The sequence below is a fragment of the Melospiza georgiana genome, chromosome 20 (assembly GCF_028018845.1).
Source record: "Melospiza georgiana isolate bMelGeo1 chromosome 20, bMelGeo1.pri, whole genome shotgun sequence".
Taxonomy (NCBI): domain Eukaryota; kingdom Metazoa; phylum Chordata; class Aves; order Passeriformes; family Passerellidae; genus Melospiza; species Melospiza georgiana.
The window spans coordinates 10,063,238-10,081,143 of record NC_080449.1 but is presented as its reverse complement, the minus strand read 5'-3'; the positions used below and the strand labels follow the sequence as shown (position 1 = coordinate 10,081,143).

At 46.3% G+C, this 17,906-nt stretch overlaps 1 protein-coding gene across 2 annotated transcripts in view; it reads right to left on the bottom strand.

The window, feature by feature from the left end:
* COL5A1 (collagen type V alpha 1 chain) overlaps nt 1-17,906 on the bottom strand; it is a 129,222-nt gene that overhangs the window by 29,181 nt on the left and 82,135 nt on the right. For both annotated transcript variants that reach the window (XM_058037998.1, XM_058037999.1), the window contains exons 22-37: nt 17,538-17,582; nt 16,414-16,467; nt 15,903-15,947; nt 14,851-14,904; nt 12,720-12,764; nt 11,449-11,502; nt 11,227-11,271; nt 10,532-10,585; nt 9,932-10,039; nt 9,458-9,511; nt 7,398-7,451; nt 3,378-3,422; nt 3,051-3,104; nt 2,030-2,074; nt 1,329-1,382; nt 784-837 (exon numbers count right to left, since the gene is read on the bottom strand). In XM_058037998.1, the coding sequence (XP_057893981.1) occupies nt 784-837; nt 1,329-1,382; nt 2,030-2,074; nt 3,051-3,104; nt 3,378-3,422; nt 7,398-7,451; nt 9,458-9,511; nt 9,932-10,039; nt 10,532-10,585; nt 11,227-11,271; nt 11,449-11,502; nt 12,720-12,764; nt 14,851-14,904; nt 15,903-15,947; nt 16,414-16,467; nt 17,538-17,582 (864 nt within the window). The remainder of the gene's footprint in view (nt 1-783; nt 838-1,328; nt 1,383-2,029; nt 2,075-3,050; nt 3,105-3,377; nt 3,423-7,397; nt 7,452-9,457; nt 9,512-9,931; nt 10,040-10,531; nt 10,586-11,226; nt 11,272-11,448; nt 11,503-12,719; nt 12,765-14,850; nt 14,905-15,902; nt 15,948-16,413; nt 16,468-17,537; nt 17,583-17,906) is intronic.

Sequence of the window (17,906 nt, the reverse complement as noted above, 5' to 3'; positions counted from 1 at the left end):
GCTATTGATGTAGAAAGAGCATTTAATTCTTTTTTTTTTTGCTTCTCTCCTTGCATTTTGGCACTGTGAGGGGGGAAAGGGACAAAAAGGGGACTTCTCCTGCCTGGGTGTGCAGGGGAAAGTGATCTCTGCAAGGTGGATGGCACAGGTTAACAGAGATTCTCTTTCCTAGGAGAGGCAAATTAAGGAAAACAATTAGGGAGAGCTTTCAGACCCCAAAATGATTAAAAGATCATTCCCCATTCACTCCTGCAGATCTGGAGGTTGATGCTTTTGATTACAGTCTCAGAAGATGATGAAGCAGGTGATGTCAAAGCTCTCATTGCTCCCTCCACCTTGGATGTCATGGAAAACTCAAGGAAGACTCAATGTCAGGCTCTGGCAGGTGAAAACTCTTCACCTTTAAGTTAATCCTGACCTGAGGACTTGGCTCAAAAATACCTCAAATGCCCCTTGGTTTAAAACCAGCCTTGTGGCTTGTAAATAAACACCTGGTGCTGGGCTGAGCAGTGTTTGCACTGCCCTGCTTAGCAAATGCCAGGCAAGTTAATTAAATTGTCTGAAAAGCTGAGGGGGAAAATGCATCACGGGCAAAACCTTTTTAATGCTCATTTGCTGGGGAAGGCAGTGGGGAGAAATGGGCTGCTACCCACAGAGCCAGACCCTCAGGGACCCCAAACACCCCAACCTGGGGCTGCATCTCCCCAGCAGCACAGGAGGCTTTGGAGAACCCAAAATGAGCCTCTGGAGTGATGTCCAGTCCAAGGTTTTTTGGCTACTTACAGTTTCTCCTCTCTGTCCAGGGTGCCCAGGCAATCCATCCTTCCCAGGAGGACCCTGTGGGAGAAAAGCAGCATCACCAAGTGCTTGGCAATAAAACTGTGCCAAACATTGAATCAGCCCTGTTTGAAACATCCCAGCAATTTCGCTGGGAAATGGAGCTGCAGACCCTAAAATCTGCACCCCTTTCCTCCCCACACATCTCCCAAAGGATTCATCTCACAGGAGATGCTCAGGAAATCACTCCCAAATTATTTCTGAGGTCCCCTCAGTGTACAACAACTGCAGGGACAGCAGTGCTGTGCTGTCCTCCACGTCCACAGAGGGAAAATAAAGCACAGAACAGGCACAAAAGATCCCAGAGATCCTGAGTCAGTAGGAAATGAACATTTATAATCAGCTGCAATTGACTTGGCTATTTAAAATCTGAAACCATGGGGTTGTTAGCAGCATGTCTCAGTGATGCCTTTGCTTGGGAATTTGTCAGGGAATCAGCTCAGGCTGGGTGGGAAAGGCTGGATTATCCCTCTAGATTTTGAGTTACTTACAGGGGGCCCTTTTGGTCCAGGAAATCCAGTTGGTCCTTGAGGCCCTGGTGGTCCCTGGGATGAAAGACAAGGCAGAGAGGTTGGTTAAGGAATCTGCAACCCTTGATATGAAATATTACAAATATTACCTCTGTGTGAGCTGCAGGTAAGCACAAAGGCCTGGAATGGCAAATGCTGGGTGGTTGTGTAGAAAAAATTACAAACAGAACAAAACCCAGTGGGGAAATAAAAACCAAACCAGAATTGAGGCTAAAATCATGAAAGTCTCATTGTTGGAGGATTTCCCACCTGACTGTGATGTGGAGAAAGCAGCAGGAGGTTCCAGAGAACCACATCCTCCAGAAAATGCTGGAATTCTGACACTGCAGTCACCCAGGGGTGATTTGTCCCTTCTCCCACAAGTGATGCTTCCACAGGACACCCAAAGTCCCCCCTGAGCCTTCCCTGGAGAGCTCAGACAGCACCTAAGGCCTGGAGGTGCTTGGGGGGCCTCTCTCCACACCAGCATCTTTCACCTTGCATTTCTAACCAGAATTTTCCTTTATTTTTCCCTTTTGCTGAGCTGCAGCCTGGCTCCTGCCCACTCCTCTCTGCTAACAGGGCACCCAGGAGGATCCACCTTGCCAAAAACCCCTCAAGCCCTGCAATCCCAAATCCTCGGCCAGAGCCTGAGCCCTGCTGTGCCCCTCAGCTCATCTTACCCTTTCTCCAGGAGGACCAGGGGGGCCATCACCACCAGAGTTGCCCTTTTAGGAAGAAGGAAAACAAGAGAACATTTAAAAAATATCAAAATTAACATCACAGCTTCTGTATGCCAAGGCTTCAGATGGCACCAAGCCCACGGTGACACCACACCCCTGCAACTCCCCCAGGCCTCTCTAATAATAATAATTCTGTGGCAGGAACAGCAGCCAGTGACAAATGAGCAGCTGCTTGTTCCCCCCACATCCCCTGATAAAAATCCTGGGGAGATTGGGATATTTCCACCACACAGAGAGATAAATGCCACCTTGAAGAGGAGGGATTTTTCCAAAATTCATGCCAACACAAAGCCCAGAGGTTTGTTTGTAAATAAAAGCTTTGTTTCCATCAAGCCTGGTGATCAGTGCTCAGGTAATCAGTCAATGCCTCGGGGTTGGTTTGGAGAGAAATCCCAAACTGGAAAAATCCCAATCCTGGCTCAGCAGTGGGAAGGCAAAACTTGCTCCAAAAATGGCTCTCAGGGGGTTTAAACTCTATTTAAACCCCAAAAATGAGGGGCTGGGGAGGTTTGGGTTGTGTTGATGTTGGGGTTGTGTTGGTCTCCAGTTTGGGAGTGCCCTCAAAGCCCTGCTGGCTCCTGGGCCAGAACATTTCCACAAACTGGGACATAACCTGCAGCTGGGTCATTGAGCTGGGAATGAGCCTCAAGAGGGCTCAGCTTTCCCAACCCCATGGAAAAGGAAAGGAGGGAGATGGGGGGTGATGGATCAGCTGCTCTCCACACCAGCACTGCCTGGGGCACCACCCAAAAGGCTCACACAGAGCCCCAGGACCTCTCTGCTCCTCATCTGCCAGGAAAAACTTGCAGCAGCTTCACCTCCACCTCCTGATTCTTGTATTTATGTGAATGTACAGCCTTTGGGCAGGGCTGGACAGTGATCCCAGACACCATCTGCTCTCTGAGGGAATGAATCTCTCCAGGAGCAGCATCTGAAATCCCTTCAAATCCCCAGGCCTTACCTTTGGGCCAGGCTTTCCAGTGCTTCCCCTGGGGCCTCTTTCCCCACGTGGACCCTTGAAAAGACACAAAAATTACATTTGAGGCCTTTCTGAGCTGCCTGGGGTCAACAAATCATCCCAGCAGCAGCAAGGGCTGACAGGAAAATCATCAGAAAGATTTAAACCACATTCAGTGGAGACACCCAGCCCCAAATCTGTGTTCCCCTGGCTCAGCTGCAGCTGCTGAAGGCCAGATCCTCCCTCAGTGAGGACACAAAGCCCATCCCAGTGTCTCTTTGGCCAGGACAAGGTTTTGAAGGACACAAGGATGAAGAACTGGCTGCTCACCGTGGGACCACGCTGCCCCCTCGGACCTGGTTTGCCAGGGGTGCCCTGGAATGGAGAAGGAGAAGGGATTAGGAACCCACAGCAGAGCCTGTCACACACACACACAGCCTCAGGACCTCTCTGTTCTAATCTGCCATGAAAAACTCAGCAGCAGCCTCCCGATTCTTGTATTTATTTGGATTTATAGCACTTGGGCAGGTCTGGAGAGCGATCCCAGACAACATCTGCTCTCTGAGGGAATGAATCTCTTCAGGAGCAGCATCTGAAGTCCTTTCAAACCCCAAAATGCTTTCAAAGATGAGGCCACCCCCTCAGTATCCCAAAAACCCAGTGAAAACCTCTTCAACTCCACCACCCAACACCTGTAATCCCTTTTTCCCCACCGATCCCTGCTCCTGACACGGGGCAGGGTCCTCACCCTGTGCTCCAGGGGTTGCTGTGGGGTTTGGAAGGTGTGACACAGATTCCTGTGGGGTTTGGAAGGTGTGACACAGATTCCTGTGGGCTTTGGGAAGGTGTGACACAGATTGCAATTAGGCTGCCCTCAATATTTCCAAATCTTCCCCAACTCAGAGCTAAACAAGGAATTCCAGGCGTTGTTTGGCAGCAGCTCATGAGCTCTGACAGCTGCACTCGGCTCCTTGGGATAAATCCTGCCATGGAAAAGGCACAGCCTGCTGCAAATAAAGCTGGCAGCACATTAAGCTGAGCCTAAAAGCAGAGGAACGGCCTAAAAGCCCAGTTTGGGCTGGTGTCAAGTGGCCAAAACACCACAGAGAGGTTTGATTTTGCCCCGGGGTCCTGCAGGGTGCAACCAATCACCTCGAAAGGAAACCTCGATTCCCTGGGTGCTTAAAATATCCCTTTGCCATTTTCTGCCCCAAATCCATCACCTCAGAGCCTGCTCAGCTCTGACACTCATTAACCAGCAGAACATAAAACAGGAGCTGCAAAACTTTCCCATCAAAACTTTCCTGCAGCTGCTAAAATTAGTCTTGCTGAATCTTCCTTGTTCTTGCAGCTCCATTTATTAAAGCCTGCTGGCATTTTTTTTTTTTTTTTTATTTTTTAATTAATGACAAAATTCGCTTTAAAACATTCCAGCTGGTTTTGCTGGAGCTCTGGGAGGCTAAATTGGGAGCAGGTGGGGAGGAGGGGGTGCTGCCTCCCCTCAGGTAGCCCCCCACAATTCTATTTTTAAGCCAAATTTCCCCCTGTTTATTGCTGTCATTAGTCATGCATTCATGTGCAGTTGCAAAGGATTTATATTCACTGTAAATATACACGGACCTGTATTTGTCAAACAAGGATTTTGACATGAAAGGCAGCTAAATTCAGATTATTTTCCAGGCACACCAAGAAATAAGTTGGATTTGGGGAGCTCTGTCAAACTGGGCAAATCTATTGCTCCCTTCTAAAGGGAGAAAACAGCTCGTAAAATAAGATTTATTATTCATGTTTAAGTATTGATTTCATGAGCAGGGCTTGAAAAGATGCTGAGCCCACCTGGAGCTGAGGAGGGGCTCTGGGGGGATTTAATGGGTCAGGATTCTCCAAAAGCACCGAACAGAGAACCAAAAGCTGCTTTGGGCTGCAAGGGACCTTAAAGTTCAGCTCATTCCAAACATCCCCATGGGCAGGGACACCTTCCACCATTCCAGGCTGCCCCAAGCCCCATCCAAAGTCACTCCAGGCTCCTTTAAATAGATTTATTCCTTTAAATAGATTTATTCCTTTAAATAGATTTATCTATTCTATTAGATTTTATAGATCTTTCCTGCAAGTTCCCACCCAGTTCTGCAAGGCCACCACCAGTTCACCCCAAACCTTCTCTTGTCCAGCAACCCCAGTTCTCCCACCCTCATCCTCTAGTCGTCTTCATCCCCTTTTCCATCCCCAATTTTACCTTTTCAGCCCTTTTTTGTACAACTGAACATCCACGAGCTGAAGTTTTGTGTTTGGGGATGTTCAGCACCTCAGCACTAAAATTCAGCTGCCTATGCAGGTCCTGCCCTTCCACCTTTGATTTTCACCTTTTTTTTTGAATTATTTAACAACTTGGGAAGATTCTCTGTGCTGCTGGAACAACAGGCTGAAAAGCTGAGCTCCATTTCAGCAGAGAAATGTGGGATTTGCATGATTTTGGCCACACAAACCAGGGAATTGAAGAGCAAAATTGAGATATTGTGATAAAGAAAAGACAAACAAATGATTTGGGGTTTTTGCAGCTCCAAATTGAGTTATTCCACATTGAACTGCAGGGAAAAAAAATTAGAAATTTTATTTCTTGGTTCCATGTGAACACATTCATAAACCAAACAAATTGAGTGGTCTTAGGAGAAGCAGAGGGGATTTATCAAGTCTGACTCAACAAGACTTAAATTAACATGAGGACTGGAGCAGAGTGACCTCAGCTCAGCCTATAATTCTGTGTATAATTGCTTTTCTCTTTTTTCAAATGGGATACTTGGGAGGAAAAAAAAATAGAGATGGATAGCAAAGCTGTTACTGAAAATCAACATTTCTGCTTGTCTTAAATTTCCAAGCTGAGCTCCTGTTGCTAATGGAAAGATTTGTCCATGAAAATCTCTCTTCACTGATAAAGTGAATGCAGGTTGATTAATTTGGTATAAAATGGTAAAACGCATTGAAAAGGGGGAAAAAAATTAAAAATTGGAATTACCATGAAACAAATCAATGTTTGAAAGGTTAAAAAGCCATTTTTTAATTCCTGAAGTGAAGAAATGTGTGGCAAGCCAAGGGTGTAACTAAATATCCTCACTACCCCCATTAAAGGCACAGAGCTCATTGGGAATAAAAGTGAGGGAAGTGCTGATTTTTTGCCTTTTCTTCACTTCTCATGCCTTGGTTCTGAAGCTGGGCCCTTTCCCATCAGATCTGCTCCCTCCCCACCCCCTTTCAGGCTGGATAATGCCAAAATTCAACCCTAAACCCCCTCAGGGTTTGTTCCAGCCCCAGCAATGCCCAGGTCCTGGTACCTTCCCCACTCCCTGGAAGGTTTCCCATCCCCTCCCAGCTGGGTTTGATTCCACCCCAGAATAGAATCATTCACGGATGTGCAGGGATTCAAAGCAGAACATCCCTCCCCTGCTCTTCTACACCCCCCCAAAATCCAGCCCAGGGGTTTTATTGCTGGATATTTGAGAAGGAAGGGGGTAATTCTGAATTTCCTGCCCAGCCAGAGCAGAGGGAGGGATGGGGATGAGAATTTGTAGCTCCAAATGAAATGAAATGATAAAAAAAAGGGGGGTGGATAGAACTCAAATTGCAGTGGTGGGATATTAATGCAGTGCAAAGTGATTTATATTTGCTGGGCTCCTCTCAAAGCTGCCTGTTAGAAGTCATTTCTATTTAAATGAGAGTAAAAAGGAAACTAATTCCACTTGCTGTCCTCACTCCCCCTTCTTGTCACTGTGACCGGAGCTGGTGCAGAAAATGACTTTGTTTGTACTCTGAATCCTTTAATTCCAGCATGCTCTGCAGCAGATAAAAAATAAATCAGTATATTTAGACAATTCCCCACTCTGAGAGAAGGCTGTGGAGGTGGGGTGAGAGGCAGAGACAAGGCTGGGGGATGAAACCCCCTGATTTTCAGGGTGTCTCTGAATTTTGAGCAGCTTATTAAAAGCACTGAGAGTGTTCCCAGCCATGCATTTAGAATTTCAAGTCGGGTGAAAGATGGTTCTGGCTGCTTCTGAACAGACTCAGCCATCTCTAATAATTACTGTTAATTAAAGAGCTCTTTGTGCCCTGAGCAAAGTCTGAGCAAAGGATTCAGGTTCAGAGGAGCCTCTTAAAATATCCTGAGGGGGAAAATTCCCTGAATTTAATTGGGAATGTGCCATCCCCAGCATCCTCGTGTCCTGCAGCAGGAACCTCACCCTGGGATGAGCCTTTTTGGGCAATTCCTGAGTGGGAAAACCTCTGGAGCAAAGGAATGGTCCCCAGATCTGTTTGTAGAGGAAGAAATGAGTGAAGCAGTGAGGGGGCAGCTCTTACCCTTGTGCCTTTCTCTCCGTTGGCTCCTGGGAATCCTGGGAATCCAATGGAGCCCTTGGGGGAGAGCAGAGAGGGAGGGAGAGGCTCAGGACACGCCTGGGGCAGCTCTGGGCATCCCCAGAGCTCCCAGCCCTTGTGCCCTGAGCCTCCCTCCAATGACAGCAAAACCAGCAATGGGGTGCCCTCCAAAATTCAGTTTTCTCAAAAAAAACCCCACCAAAACCAAATACCCATGGCTCATTTGCAGTCACTACAAAACTCTGAATTTTGGGGTGCCCTCTGACATTCAATTTTCTCCAAAAACAACACCAAAAGCAAATATCCATGGCTCATTAGCAGTCACTACAAAAAGCTGAATTTCGGGGTGAAATTCAATTTTCTCCAAAATTCAATTTTATCCAAAACCAACACCAAAAAACAAATAAATACCCATGGCTCATTAGCAGTCACTACAAAAACCTGAATTTTGGGGTGCTTTCTGACATTTAATTTTCTCAAAAAAACAACACAAAAAATCCAATTTTCTCCAAAATCAACACCAAACCCAAATAGCGATGGCTCATTAGCAGTCACTACAAAACCCCAAGCCCACGGTTGTGATGGGAGCTCAGGCAGGGTTTTGGATTTTAGGTCCTAAGTCACTGTGGTGCACATGAAAATTTAACTCCTGGCTTGTTCCTGTCTGATGCCAACGCCTGGAGAATTGCTGCTGCTGCTTTTAAAATATGGATTAGTCCAAGAAAATGCAAAACAAAACCACCCCCCCAACCTTACTCCAGATATAAAATGGAAATTAAAAATAAACCAGCCCCACCACAAGCAGGAAACAATCTCTTGCAGATAATTCTGTCTCCAGAATAAAACAAGCTGGGTTTTTTTTTTAAGCAGGGAACATGAATAATAAAATACCATTCTTACAAAAAAAGTTAACAAAAACAGAAGTTCCCAAAGCCTCCAGGGCATGTGAAAACTGGGCTGGAGCCTGAGTCTATGGAGTGGAATTCAGAGTTTTAATTTAAAAAAATGACTTGGAAATGGCCCGAATGGAGGTGGGCGTGGAGAGAAGCTACAAAGAATGTTTGCAAATATGCAAATGGCAGCTTTCTTTTCATTTCAGGGAGACCCTGAGTCATTAGCTATTCTCCTTAATTAATTAGATAATGCTATCTTGGAAGATAAAAACCTCAATCCAAGGAGAAGGACTGAAATGCCTTTCAGCAGCAGGAAAGCTCCCAGGAGCCTTCCCTGCACATCCCAGCCCTTCTGCAGCTCTTCCCACCACTTTGGGACCCAAGCCATGCCCAGCCCCTGAATTCCAGCAGCTCAGGGCTGGCAGCTGTTTTTGGCCATCCCTATTTTTGTCCTGCATGAGTGGGAAGGAGGGACCTCACCCCACAAACGGGGGCTGAGCTGGGCTGTGTTCCTGGGCTCCTCATCCCGTCCAAACCTTCCCATCACATCCCATCCAAAATTCCTCATCTCATTTCCATCCAAACCTCTTCATCCCATCCCAAACCTCCCCATCCCATCTCATCCAAACTTCCTCATCTTCCTCATCCCGTTTCCATCCAAATCTCCTCATCCCATCCCAAAACTCATCATCCCATCTAAACCTTCTCATCCCGTCCCATCCAAATCTCATCCCATCCCATCCCATACCTCCCCATCCCATCCAAATCTCCTTATACCATGCCATCCAAACCTTCTCATCCCATCCAAACATTCTCATCCCATCCCAAACCTCCCCATCCCATCCAAAACTCCTCATCCCATTTCCATCCAAACCTCCTCATCCTCATCCTATCCCATCTCATCGAAACTTCCTCATCCCATTCCAACCTTCTCATCCCATCTCATCCAAATCTTCTCATCCCATTTCCACCCAAATCTTCTCATCCCATTTCCACCCAAATCTCCTCATCCCATCCTAGACCTCCCCATCCCATCCCATCCCATCCCATCCCATCCCATCCCATCCCATCCCATCCCATCCCATCCCATCCCATCCCATCCCATCCCATCCCACCCCATCCCATCCCACCCCACCCCATGCCCGTTACCTTGGGGCCCTGCCTGCCCGGGTACCCAGGCAGTCCTGGCACGCCGAGTTTTCCCTGGAAAAGAAGGAAAAGGGAGTGAGAGCCTCTGGGGCAGCAGGAACGGGGGATGCCAGGGGCAGGGAGGAGCAGGGCAGGTGGAATTAAACTTTGAGGGAATCCCAGTGGGGAGATGCAGAGTGAGCACTGTAACTGGGCTGGGAACCAGTTAAGAATGGCTGGGATTTTACTGGAATTTATTTAAATTAACCTTTCCATTTCTCCACTTATTCCCCTCTGATATTTTTATTTAAAAATAACCCCAAAGAGACCAAAGCCTCAATGGGGCTGCCCTAAACCCACCTCCCTCAGGCCTCCCTTCACACAAAACTCCCACAGCTCCTCTTCCCCACTGTGCCCTAAAACTGCCCACACCCCTGAGACACCCAAAAATTGTGGGGTTTGGTGTAAAATACAGAATTCCCATCCCGGGCTCACCTTCTCTCCAGCAGGACCAAGAGGACCTGGATCTCCATTGGGGCCAGAGCGACCTTTGGGACCTTCGGGCCCATCCTCACCCCGAGGGCCAGGGGGGCCAATTTCCCCCTGTTAATTACCAGAGAAGTGTTAATTAGACAGGCAGGTCCTAGATCCTGGCTTTGCTGGCAGCAGATATTCCATAGAGCTGCTCTGGGAGAAAGCTGGGCTTCAGCAGGAGCCTCAGGGAGATGAAATTGTGGGTGTGACCAAAATCCCACAAAATTCAGGTGTTATCCACAAAATTCTCCCATCCACACTGGGAATACCTCCACCAAACCAGCCTCCATCCCTCTGATTGGAGCCCTTTCACCTTCACTGGATGTGCAAAGCAAGCCCTGGGAAGTGTTTGAGGGCTGAGCTGGGCAGCTGCAGGGTAATTATGGGAATTATTGGGAATTCTGAGCTGTTGACATGGATTGTGGCACTGCCAGCTGCAGCACAGGGGACAGCAGTGTCACTGTGTCACACAGGGAGCAGGAGATGGTTCCTTGCTGGGAACAGCCTTTTCCTGGCTCACCAGGAGCTGCTGGACTGATCCCACAGGTCCCAGACTCTCACCCGGTCTCCTTTGATGCCCATGTCACCTTTGAAGCCAGGGAAACCATCTTCACCCTGAAAATGAAGAGGGGAAAAATCACCCAAGGTGTAGAGATGGGGGAAAAAAAGAATTAAAGTTTTTTAAGCCTCACTTGTTCAGGGAGGACAAGCTGAGGTCCACACATTGCCTTCTCCAAGTCCTTGGAGTGCACAAGCACCACCCAAAACCCCAAAGAACCCCTACAGTGCCCCCAAATATGCCCTGCATCCCACCCTGGCTCCAAGGCAGCACCACAAACAGCCCCAAGGTGAACAACAGGACCTTGGCAGCACTGGGAACCAATTATTTCTGAGGTAGAATTGGTTTTATTCTCGTGAAGGAGGTTTTGCACCTGCTCCCAGGCAGCCTCCAGGACACCGCAATATTTCCTTCAGCCAGGAAGGTTTAATTGCAGATTAATCAATAATGCATCTCATCCTAAAGCTCATTCCCAGAGGCAGTGAAGACATTTCCCAGAAAGTTTTAAAGTTTGGGAGATCCCAAACTGCTGGTGAATTTCTGGGGAGAGCAGGAATAAAGGAAATGTACTCTGTTCCCTTTTTTCCCTCCCAAGAAAAACCCTTTGTGCAGGAAAAAACCTCTCAGGGAAGATCCTGTGGGATCCACCAACAAAAATGCTCAGAAACTGCAGAAACACAGCCCAAACTGAACTCACCTTTTCCCCCTTGGTGCCTTTCAAGCCACGAACTCCATCTGCTCCCTTGAGAGAGAAACCAAGGTGTTACCAAGGCAGGGGTAAAGTTTAGAGAGAAGAAATGAAAAATCACCATTAATTGTGGTGATTTCTGATTTCTGTGATGTTTAATTGTATCTCTGCAAGCTCCAGGCCAGGATGGAGAATTCCAGTGAGCTGGACAGTGCTCCTGCATCTCCTTACCTTGACTCCACGGGGTCCTGGATAACCAATGGGGCCCTGAGGACCTGGGGGACCCTGAGGGGATGAAATGAAAACAAAGAAAAACACACCTTTGAAAACAAAGAAAAGCACATCAAAAACCAACCCAAAGGTGCAGTGATGAGGAGAGGGTGTGGAAAACAAATTTCCTGTTTCCCACACGTGTAGGAATGGCAGCAGCCACCTGAAAACAGCCCCAAAAAGCCCCAAATAATCCCAAACAGCCCCAAAAGAGCCCAGGGAGCTGCAGGAGCATCACCTGCAGCAGGTGGGGTGGCAAAGATCCATCCAACAGGGAAGGGAGTATGAGGAGGGTCAGGATGGAAACAATTTGTTAGAAAGGGGATTTACATACAAGGTATGATTTGTGGTTTGGGTTGGACAAAACCAGGGAGGAGGAACATGTTCTGTTCTGTAGGAATGTTCCACCCTGCTTCCAAAAATATAAATATAATTTTGGAAATATATATATAATTTATATAAATATATGTCAAATATATAAATAAAGATATAAATAGAAATATTATAAATATAAGTAAAAATATAAAATTATAAATATATATTAGAAATGTATATAAATATGTATTCATATATATTGATATATATTTATATAATGAATAAATAAATAAATAAATAAATAAATCATATTTAATATCTAATTTTTAAAAATATATTTAAATTAAACTTTTGGTGATGATCACAGACAGGAGGGATCACCCCCAAACCATTTTGATTTCTCCAGAGGAAAGGTTGGAATTTTCAGCCTCCTGTGACACCAGGGGGACAAACCCAGCTGTGGTTGTGCCCAGCAGCACTTTTGGGCTGAACTCTGACTTTTGACAAGTGCAGTGCTGTCTGAGAGCCTGGCTGCAGCAGGAGTGCAGCTGGCAAATCTCCTGGACAGACAGACAGACAGAGCAGTGCATAATTCAAAGGCTTTGGCCTCTGGCAATAATCTCAAATATATTGTTAAAGAGCAACTTGGAGGTGGAAGGGAGGGGAAAAAAAATCTATTTTCTACATTGCCTGTGCCACAAAGGATATTTATTTGTGTCAGCCAAGAGCAAGCTCCCCTTCTCAGGTTGGGTTCTTGGTGTGGGCTGCTCTGCTGGCCAGGAGAGCTGGGAGCAGCTCACAGGAGATGCCCAGAGATAAAATCTGGGCTCAGCTTTCAGATTTCAGCTGGGTTTGCTTCTCAGCACCTCTCCTGGCCATGCCTGTGGAGCTGCCCTGAGGGATCTGTGGGCACCCACCTGACTGCCCTTCTCTCCAGGAGGACCTTCCTTGCCAGGGTGGCCCTGTGGATAAAAGAGAAAAGAAATGAGAATTTTGGGGTTTAGAATACATTTAATTTTGGGGTTTAGAGCACATTTATTTTGGGGTTTAGAGCACATTTATTTTGGGGTTTAGAGCACATTGAATTTTGGGGTTTAGAGCACATTTATTTTATTATGAGGAAGAAGTTGACAGTGCCCAGACAGAATCCTGTGTTTGAATGGAATTTATGCATCATGGATGAGGTGTATGAATATGCAACAGGTTATTGTTTTTAAGGGTTAATCCACTGTTAACGTGGGTCCTCTTTCAGGCTTATTTTGCCCAGAAAAAGGTGGACCCAGACTGTCCATAACTCTTTGTTTCTACTGTCTCATATTGTCCTAATCCAAATTGTCCCAATTATTATTACTCTAATTGTATAACTACTTTTCTAACCATTTTATTACTATTAAAATTTTACAATGTTAAAAACAAGTGATTGGTGTTTTTTACGTTTGGCAATATCTGCAGTATCAGTGACCCCTAGAAGGGTACTCACTGCACCCCTGGGTTTGTTCAGGATGATGGGGGCATACCCAGCTGCTCTAAAGCCATTCTGCACTCTCTGGGGTCTTCACTGAGCTCCCTCCTTTAAATTCACAATTTTCTACCCATATAACAAAGAAAATGATGAGCATTTTCCATCATCAGTTTCAGAAGGGAATGGCAGACAAGCCAGACTCCCTGAGTTTAATAAAGGAACACGATGACAGCTGTCACTCCTCCAGCAACAAAACGGGGGAGAAAACTCAAATTTCAGTTTCTTCTGTGATTTTAATGGCACCAACAACACCAGGACACAAAGGATCCCTAAAACCACTCCTGCCTTCAGCTCCAGGATGAACCTGCAGCAGCATTTCCAAAGCTTTGGTCCAGCCTGCACTAAACCATCCCCATTTTCACTGTGCCCGTCTCCTGAGATCACAAACTGATGAGCAGCTCTCCTAGAGAGGCCCTCAGGGATTTTCAGGGATTTTCCAAGACAGATTTCTATAAATAAAACCCTTTTTGTCCTTGGAAAGAGCAACCCAAGCCCACCTGTGGGGAAGGTCCCTGCCCATGCACAGCCACTCTGCAGCTCCTCCACAGCCTCCAGGCTGCTTAAAAATAGAATTTCTCCAGCAGAAGCTCCCTGGAGGCTGCTGCAGGAATTTCACATCAAAACCTACAGATTTAGAGATGTTCTGGGCTTTGCTGGAGCTGCTCTGTTGACTCAGCTAACAATTGTACGGATGTTCCAAGTGCCCTCTGTAGGAATGACAATCCCAGGCTGGGAAATGCAATTTTTCTTCTCTTTTTTTTTTTTTTTTAAATTTTTTTTTTCTCCTCAGGCCATGCTCTGCATTTACAGAATGAAACAATTTTTGCAGGGTTTTCTTTTCATTCTTAAATGAATGTCTCTCTGAGATGGGTAACAATGAGATGGGGTTGAAAGGATTGGTGATTTTTTTTTTTTGAGACTGATTTCAACAGCAAGGAGAAAAGGATGTTTAAAGTGGGATTAGAGAATGGAACACTGACAGGGAATTTCCACCTGTTCTTATCACCCCTGTGAAACCCAGGGCTGGGATGGGAATAAACATCCACAGAACACAGGGAAGGAGCCAGAAGAAGGAAAAGAGAGGCCTGAAAGGATGGTGAGAAGTACCCAGGGTGAGCAGAGCTGTGATGGAGCTTCCCAAACTGACCCCAGCCTCCAAGGAGGGTGAGCTGACCTTGCAGAATGTTTTTTGTATATTAAACTTTTTTTTTTTCTATATTAAACTTTTTTTTCTATATTAAACATTTTTTTCCATATTAAACTCTTTTCTTTCATATTAAACCCCATTTCCATTCTACACTCTCTTTATCTCCCTTTTAAAGTGCCTTCATTTCCATTTCAATAAAGCGCCCTTTATTTCCATTTTAAAGTGCCTTTATCCCAACCAAAAAAGCTTTTCTTGCTTTCACCCTTCCCATTCCCCCTCTTTGGAGCTGCGAGGGGCTCAGATCCCAACCTGGGCTCCCATTTCCAAGCCCAGGGTGGGGAGAAGCCCCAGGAGGAAGAGGAGGGAGAGCAGCACTTACCGGGGGCCCATCAGCACCAGGCATGCCAGGGAGACCAGGTTTGCCCAGAGGGCCCTAAAACCAAACACAAAATCAGTCAGAGCCTCCAGAGCATCACAAGGGGAAAGTTCTTCTTGAAGTCCTGCAAGTTCTAGAGCTCTTGAAGGAAACTTTTCCCCTTTCAAACCCTGCTGGTCCCAGAGCTCTTGGGGGAAAGTTCTCCTCCTTTAAATCCTGCAGGTTCTGGAGATCTTGGAGGAAACTTTTCCTCCTTTAAATCCTGCAGGTCCCACAGCTCTTGAGGGAAATTTTCCTTCTTTAAATCCTGCAGGTCCCACAGCTCTTGGGGTAAATTCATCCCCTTTAAATCCTGCTGATCCTAGAGCTCCTGGGGGAAGTTTCTCCTCCTTTAAACCCTGCTGGTCCCAGAGCTCTTGGGGGAAAGTTCTCCTCCTTTAAATCCTGCTGGTCTTAAAGCTCTTGGGTGAAATTTTCCTCCTTTAAATCCCACTGGTTCCAGAGCTCTTGGGGTAAATTCACCCCCTTTTAATCCTGCTGATCCCAGAGCCCTTGGAGTAAAGTTCTTCCCTTTTAAATCCTGCTGGTCCCAGAGTTTTTGGAGGAATCTTTTCCCTCTTTAAACCCTGCTGATCCCAGAGCTCTTGGGGTAAGTTCACCCCCTTTAAACCCTGCTGGTCCAAGGCCAGCACCAGCCCCATGTCAACAGCCAGAAAATCAGAGGCAGAGGGAAAGGATCCATGGGCTCTCCCCATTATCATCCCACTCAGACTCCCAAAACCCACAGAAAAAAAAATCAATTTTCAATCCTCTCCTCGTGTTTTACCACAGGCTGCCTTCAAAATGTTTCTCCTCAGAGGGGAAATGAATGCAAATATGATGAATTAGAGGTAAACTGAGCTGGCCTGAGCTCTCCTCTGTCTGGAATGAGAGCATTAGACTTTCATGGCCACGGCTGCAAACAGATGTTGCACATGGGGCAAAGGAGCAGCTGAGGGAGCAAAAGGCAAATCCACGGCTGAGGGAGGAGAACCCAAAGCTGAATTTCAACTCACTTTCTCTCCTGGGGGACCGATGGCGCCTTGAGGACCTGGAAGACCCTGTGAAAAACCAAAAAAAAAAAAAAAAAAAAAAATTAAAATTTAGGACATTAAAGGAAATTATTCCTTTCAAATGCATCTTGGCTGTGCATTATTTTAGTGCATTATTTCCCCAGCTCCATTCATTACCAAAATGTCTTGTGGGGGACAATAAAATGTCAGGGATGCTCTGAGGAGCAGGATTCCCTGAAAGCCATGGGAAAAGCCTGGAGATGTGCATTGTTCACCAGGAACTGCACAGGGAATGTTAAACATCCCACAGGATGGGATTTGCCCACCTGGAGCTGCTCTGGCTGTGCCACAGCCAGGTGAGAGCTGGGGGGTCCCACTCTGGGAGGGTTGGAAGGGAGATTTGGGACTGGAAATGTTTCCTCAAGCCAAATCTCCCCAAATGCCGCTCCCCTTTCTGGTGCTGAATTCTCCCCCCTGTTTTTTCCCAGCTGTAGAGAAGGAGATTTGTCCTTACCTGAGCCCCTGGGTTGCCCTGCTGTCCTGGGGGCCCTGGCTCGCCCTGAGGGCCCTGTGGGGAGACAAGGGCAGGTGGGAAAGGTGAGCTGGAAGCACAATTCCTGCATCTCCCGCCAGCTGTGTGCCTGCATTCCCACTGCTGGATGCACCTGGGCTGGATCCACACCCTCCCACAGATCCTGAGCCCTCTCTGACCTTCCAAGAGCTCCTGAATCAGCTTTTCCAACTGGGAAAGGGAAGGGGGAAGTGATTTCCTTGCACATTCACTCTTCCCCAAGGATTTCCAGCCCAAAGGAGCTGAGCAAGGCTCTAACACCTCCTGGTCTGTGTAGCTGTGATATTTTCTGAAAAATCCCTTTGCCAGGATTTTTCTCCTGAGGAGCTGAGAAGCCTCAGAGGAAAAAAAACCCCAATAATTATCTGCTGCTGTGGAATGCAACAGGTGCATCTTTGATTGGTCCATGTTGGTTGTTTTTAATTAATGACCAATCACAGTCAGCTGGCTCAGACTCTCTGAGAGTCACAAGATTTTGTTATCATTAATTTCTATTCCTTTCAAGCCTTCTGATGAAATCCTTTCTTCTATATTTTTAGTAGAGTTTTATTATATTATTTTCTTTTAATATAAATAATAAAATAATAAATCAGCTTTCTGAAACATGGAGTCAAGATTCTCATCTCTTCCCTCATCCTGTGAACACCACCACAGGTCTGCATTTATTCTCAGGGAATCCATCCCATCCCATCCCATCCCATCCCATCCCATCCCATCCCATCCCATCCCATCCCATCCCATCCCATCCCATCCCATTCCATTCCATCCCATCCCATCCCATCCCATCCCAGTTTTTTCCCCTCTCTGTTTAATGTCTCTATTTTGATATTCATTAGCTCAGCACTCATCTTGGGGAAAATGTTTCATCTTTCATGGAGAAATAATGTGTCATTCCATCAGAAATTACAATAAATTAACATCCATTTGCTGCAGGAAGATGTTCCTGGTGCTTTGATAGGAATCTAGACCAGGCTAAAAAGCAATTAGCAAATGTAATCTAAGAGAATTTTGCATTTTGCCCTATAGAAAACCTGAACTGCCTGTAAAAATGTGCAGGGAGGACTTACCACATTCCCTTTGGGACCTGTTGGTCCATCCATGCCAGCCACACCCTTTGAAAGGATTTAAAAAACACAGCAGTAAGAAAATATCACATTATTTCACACCACAAAAGCAGGGAAATTGCCATAAAAATAATAAAAATAAATCGATAATTCCTTTGGACCACGTGGAAAGGGAATAATTTCCTAAAGGTGTTTGGTAAAGCAGCAAATTCCATGAATCTAGGTAAATTTCTAAAGTAATTTTGGTGCTTTTCTCTTTGGTTTAACTAGTCTGGGAGGCACAGGCAGCACCAGGCTGAGGCAATCCTGGCTGGATTGCACCCCACAAGCATGGAATGGCAGAGGAAAAAGGGGAAAAATCCCTGACAGAGC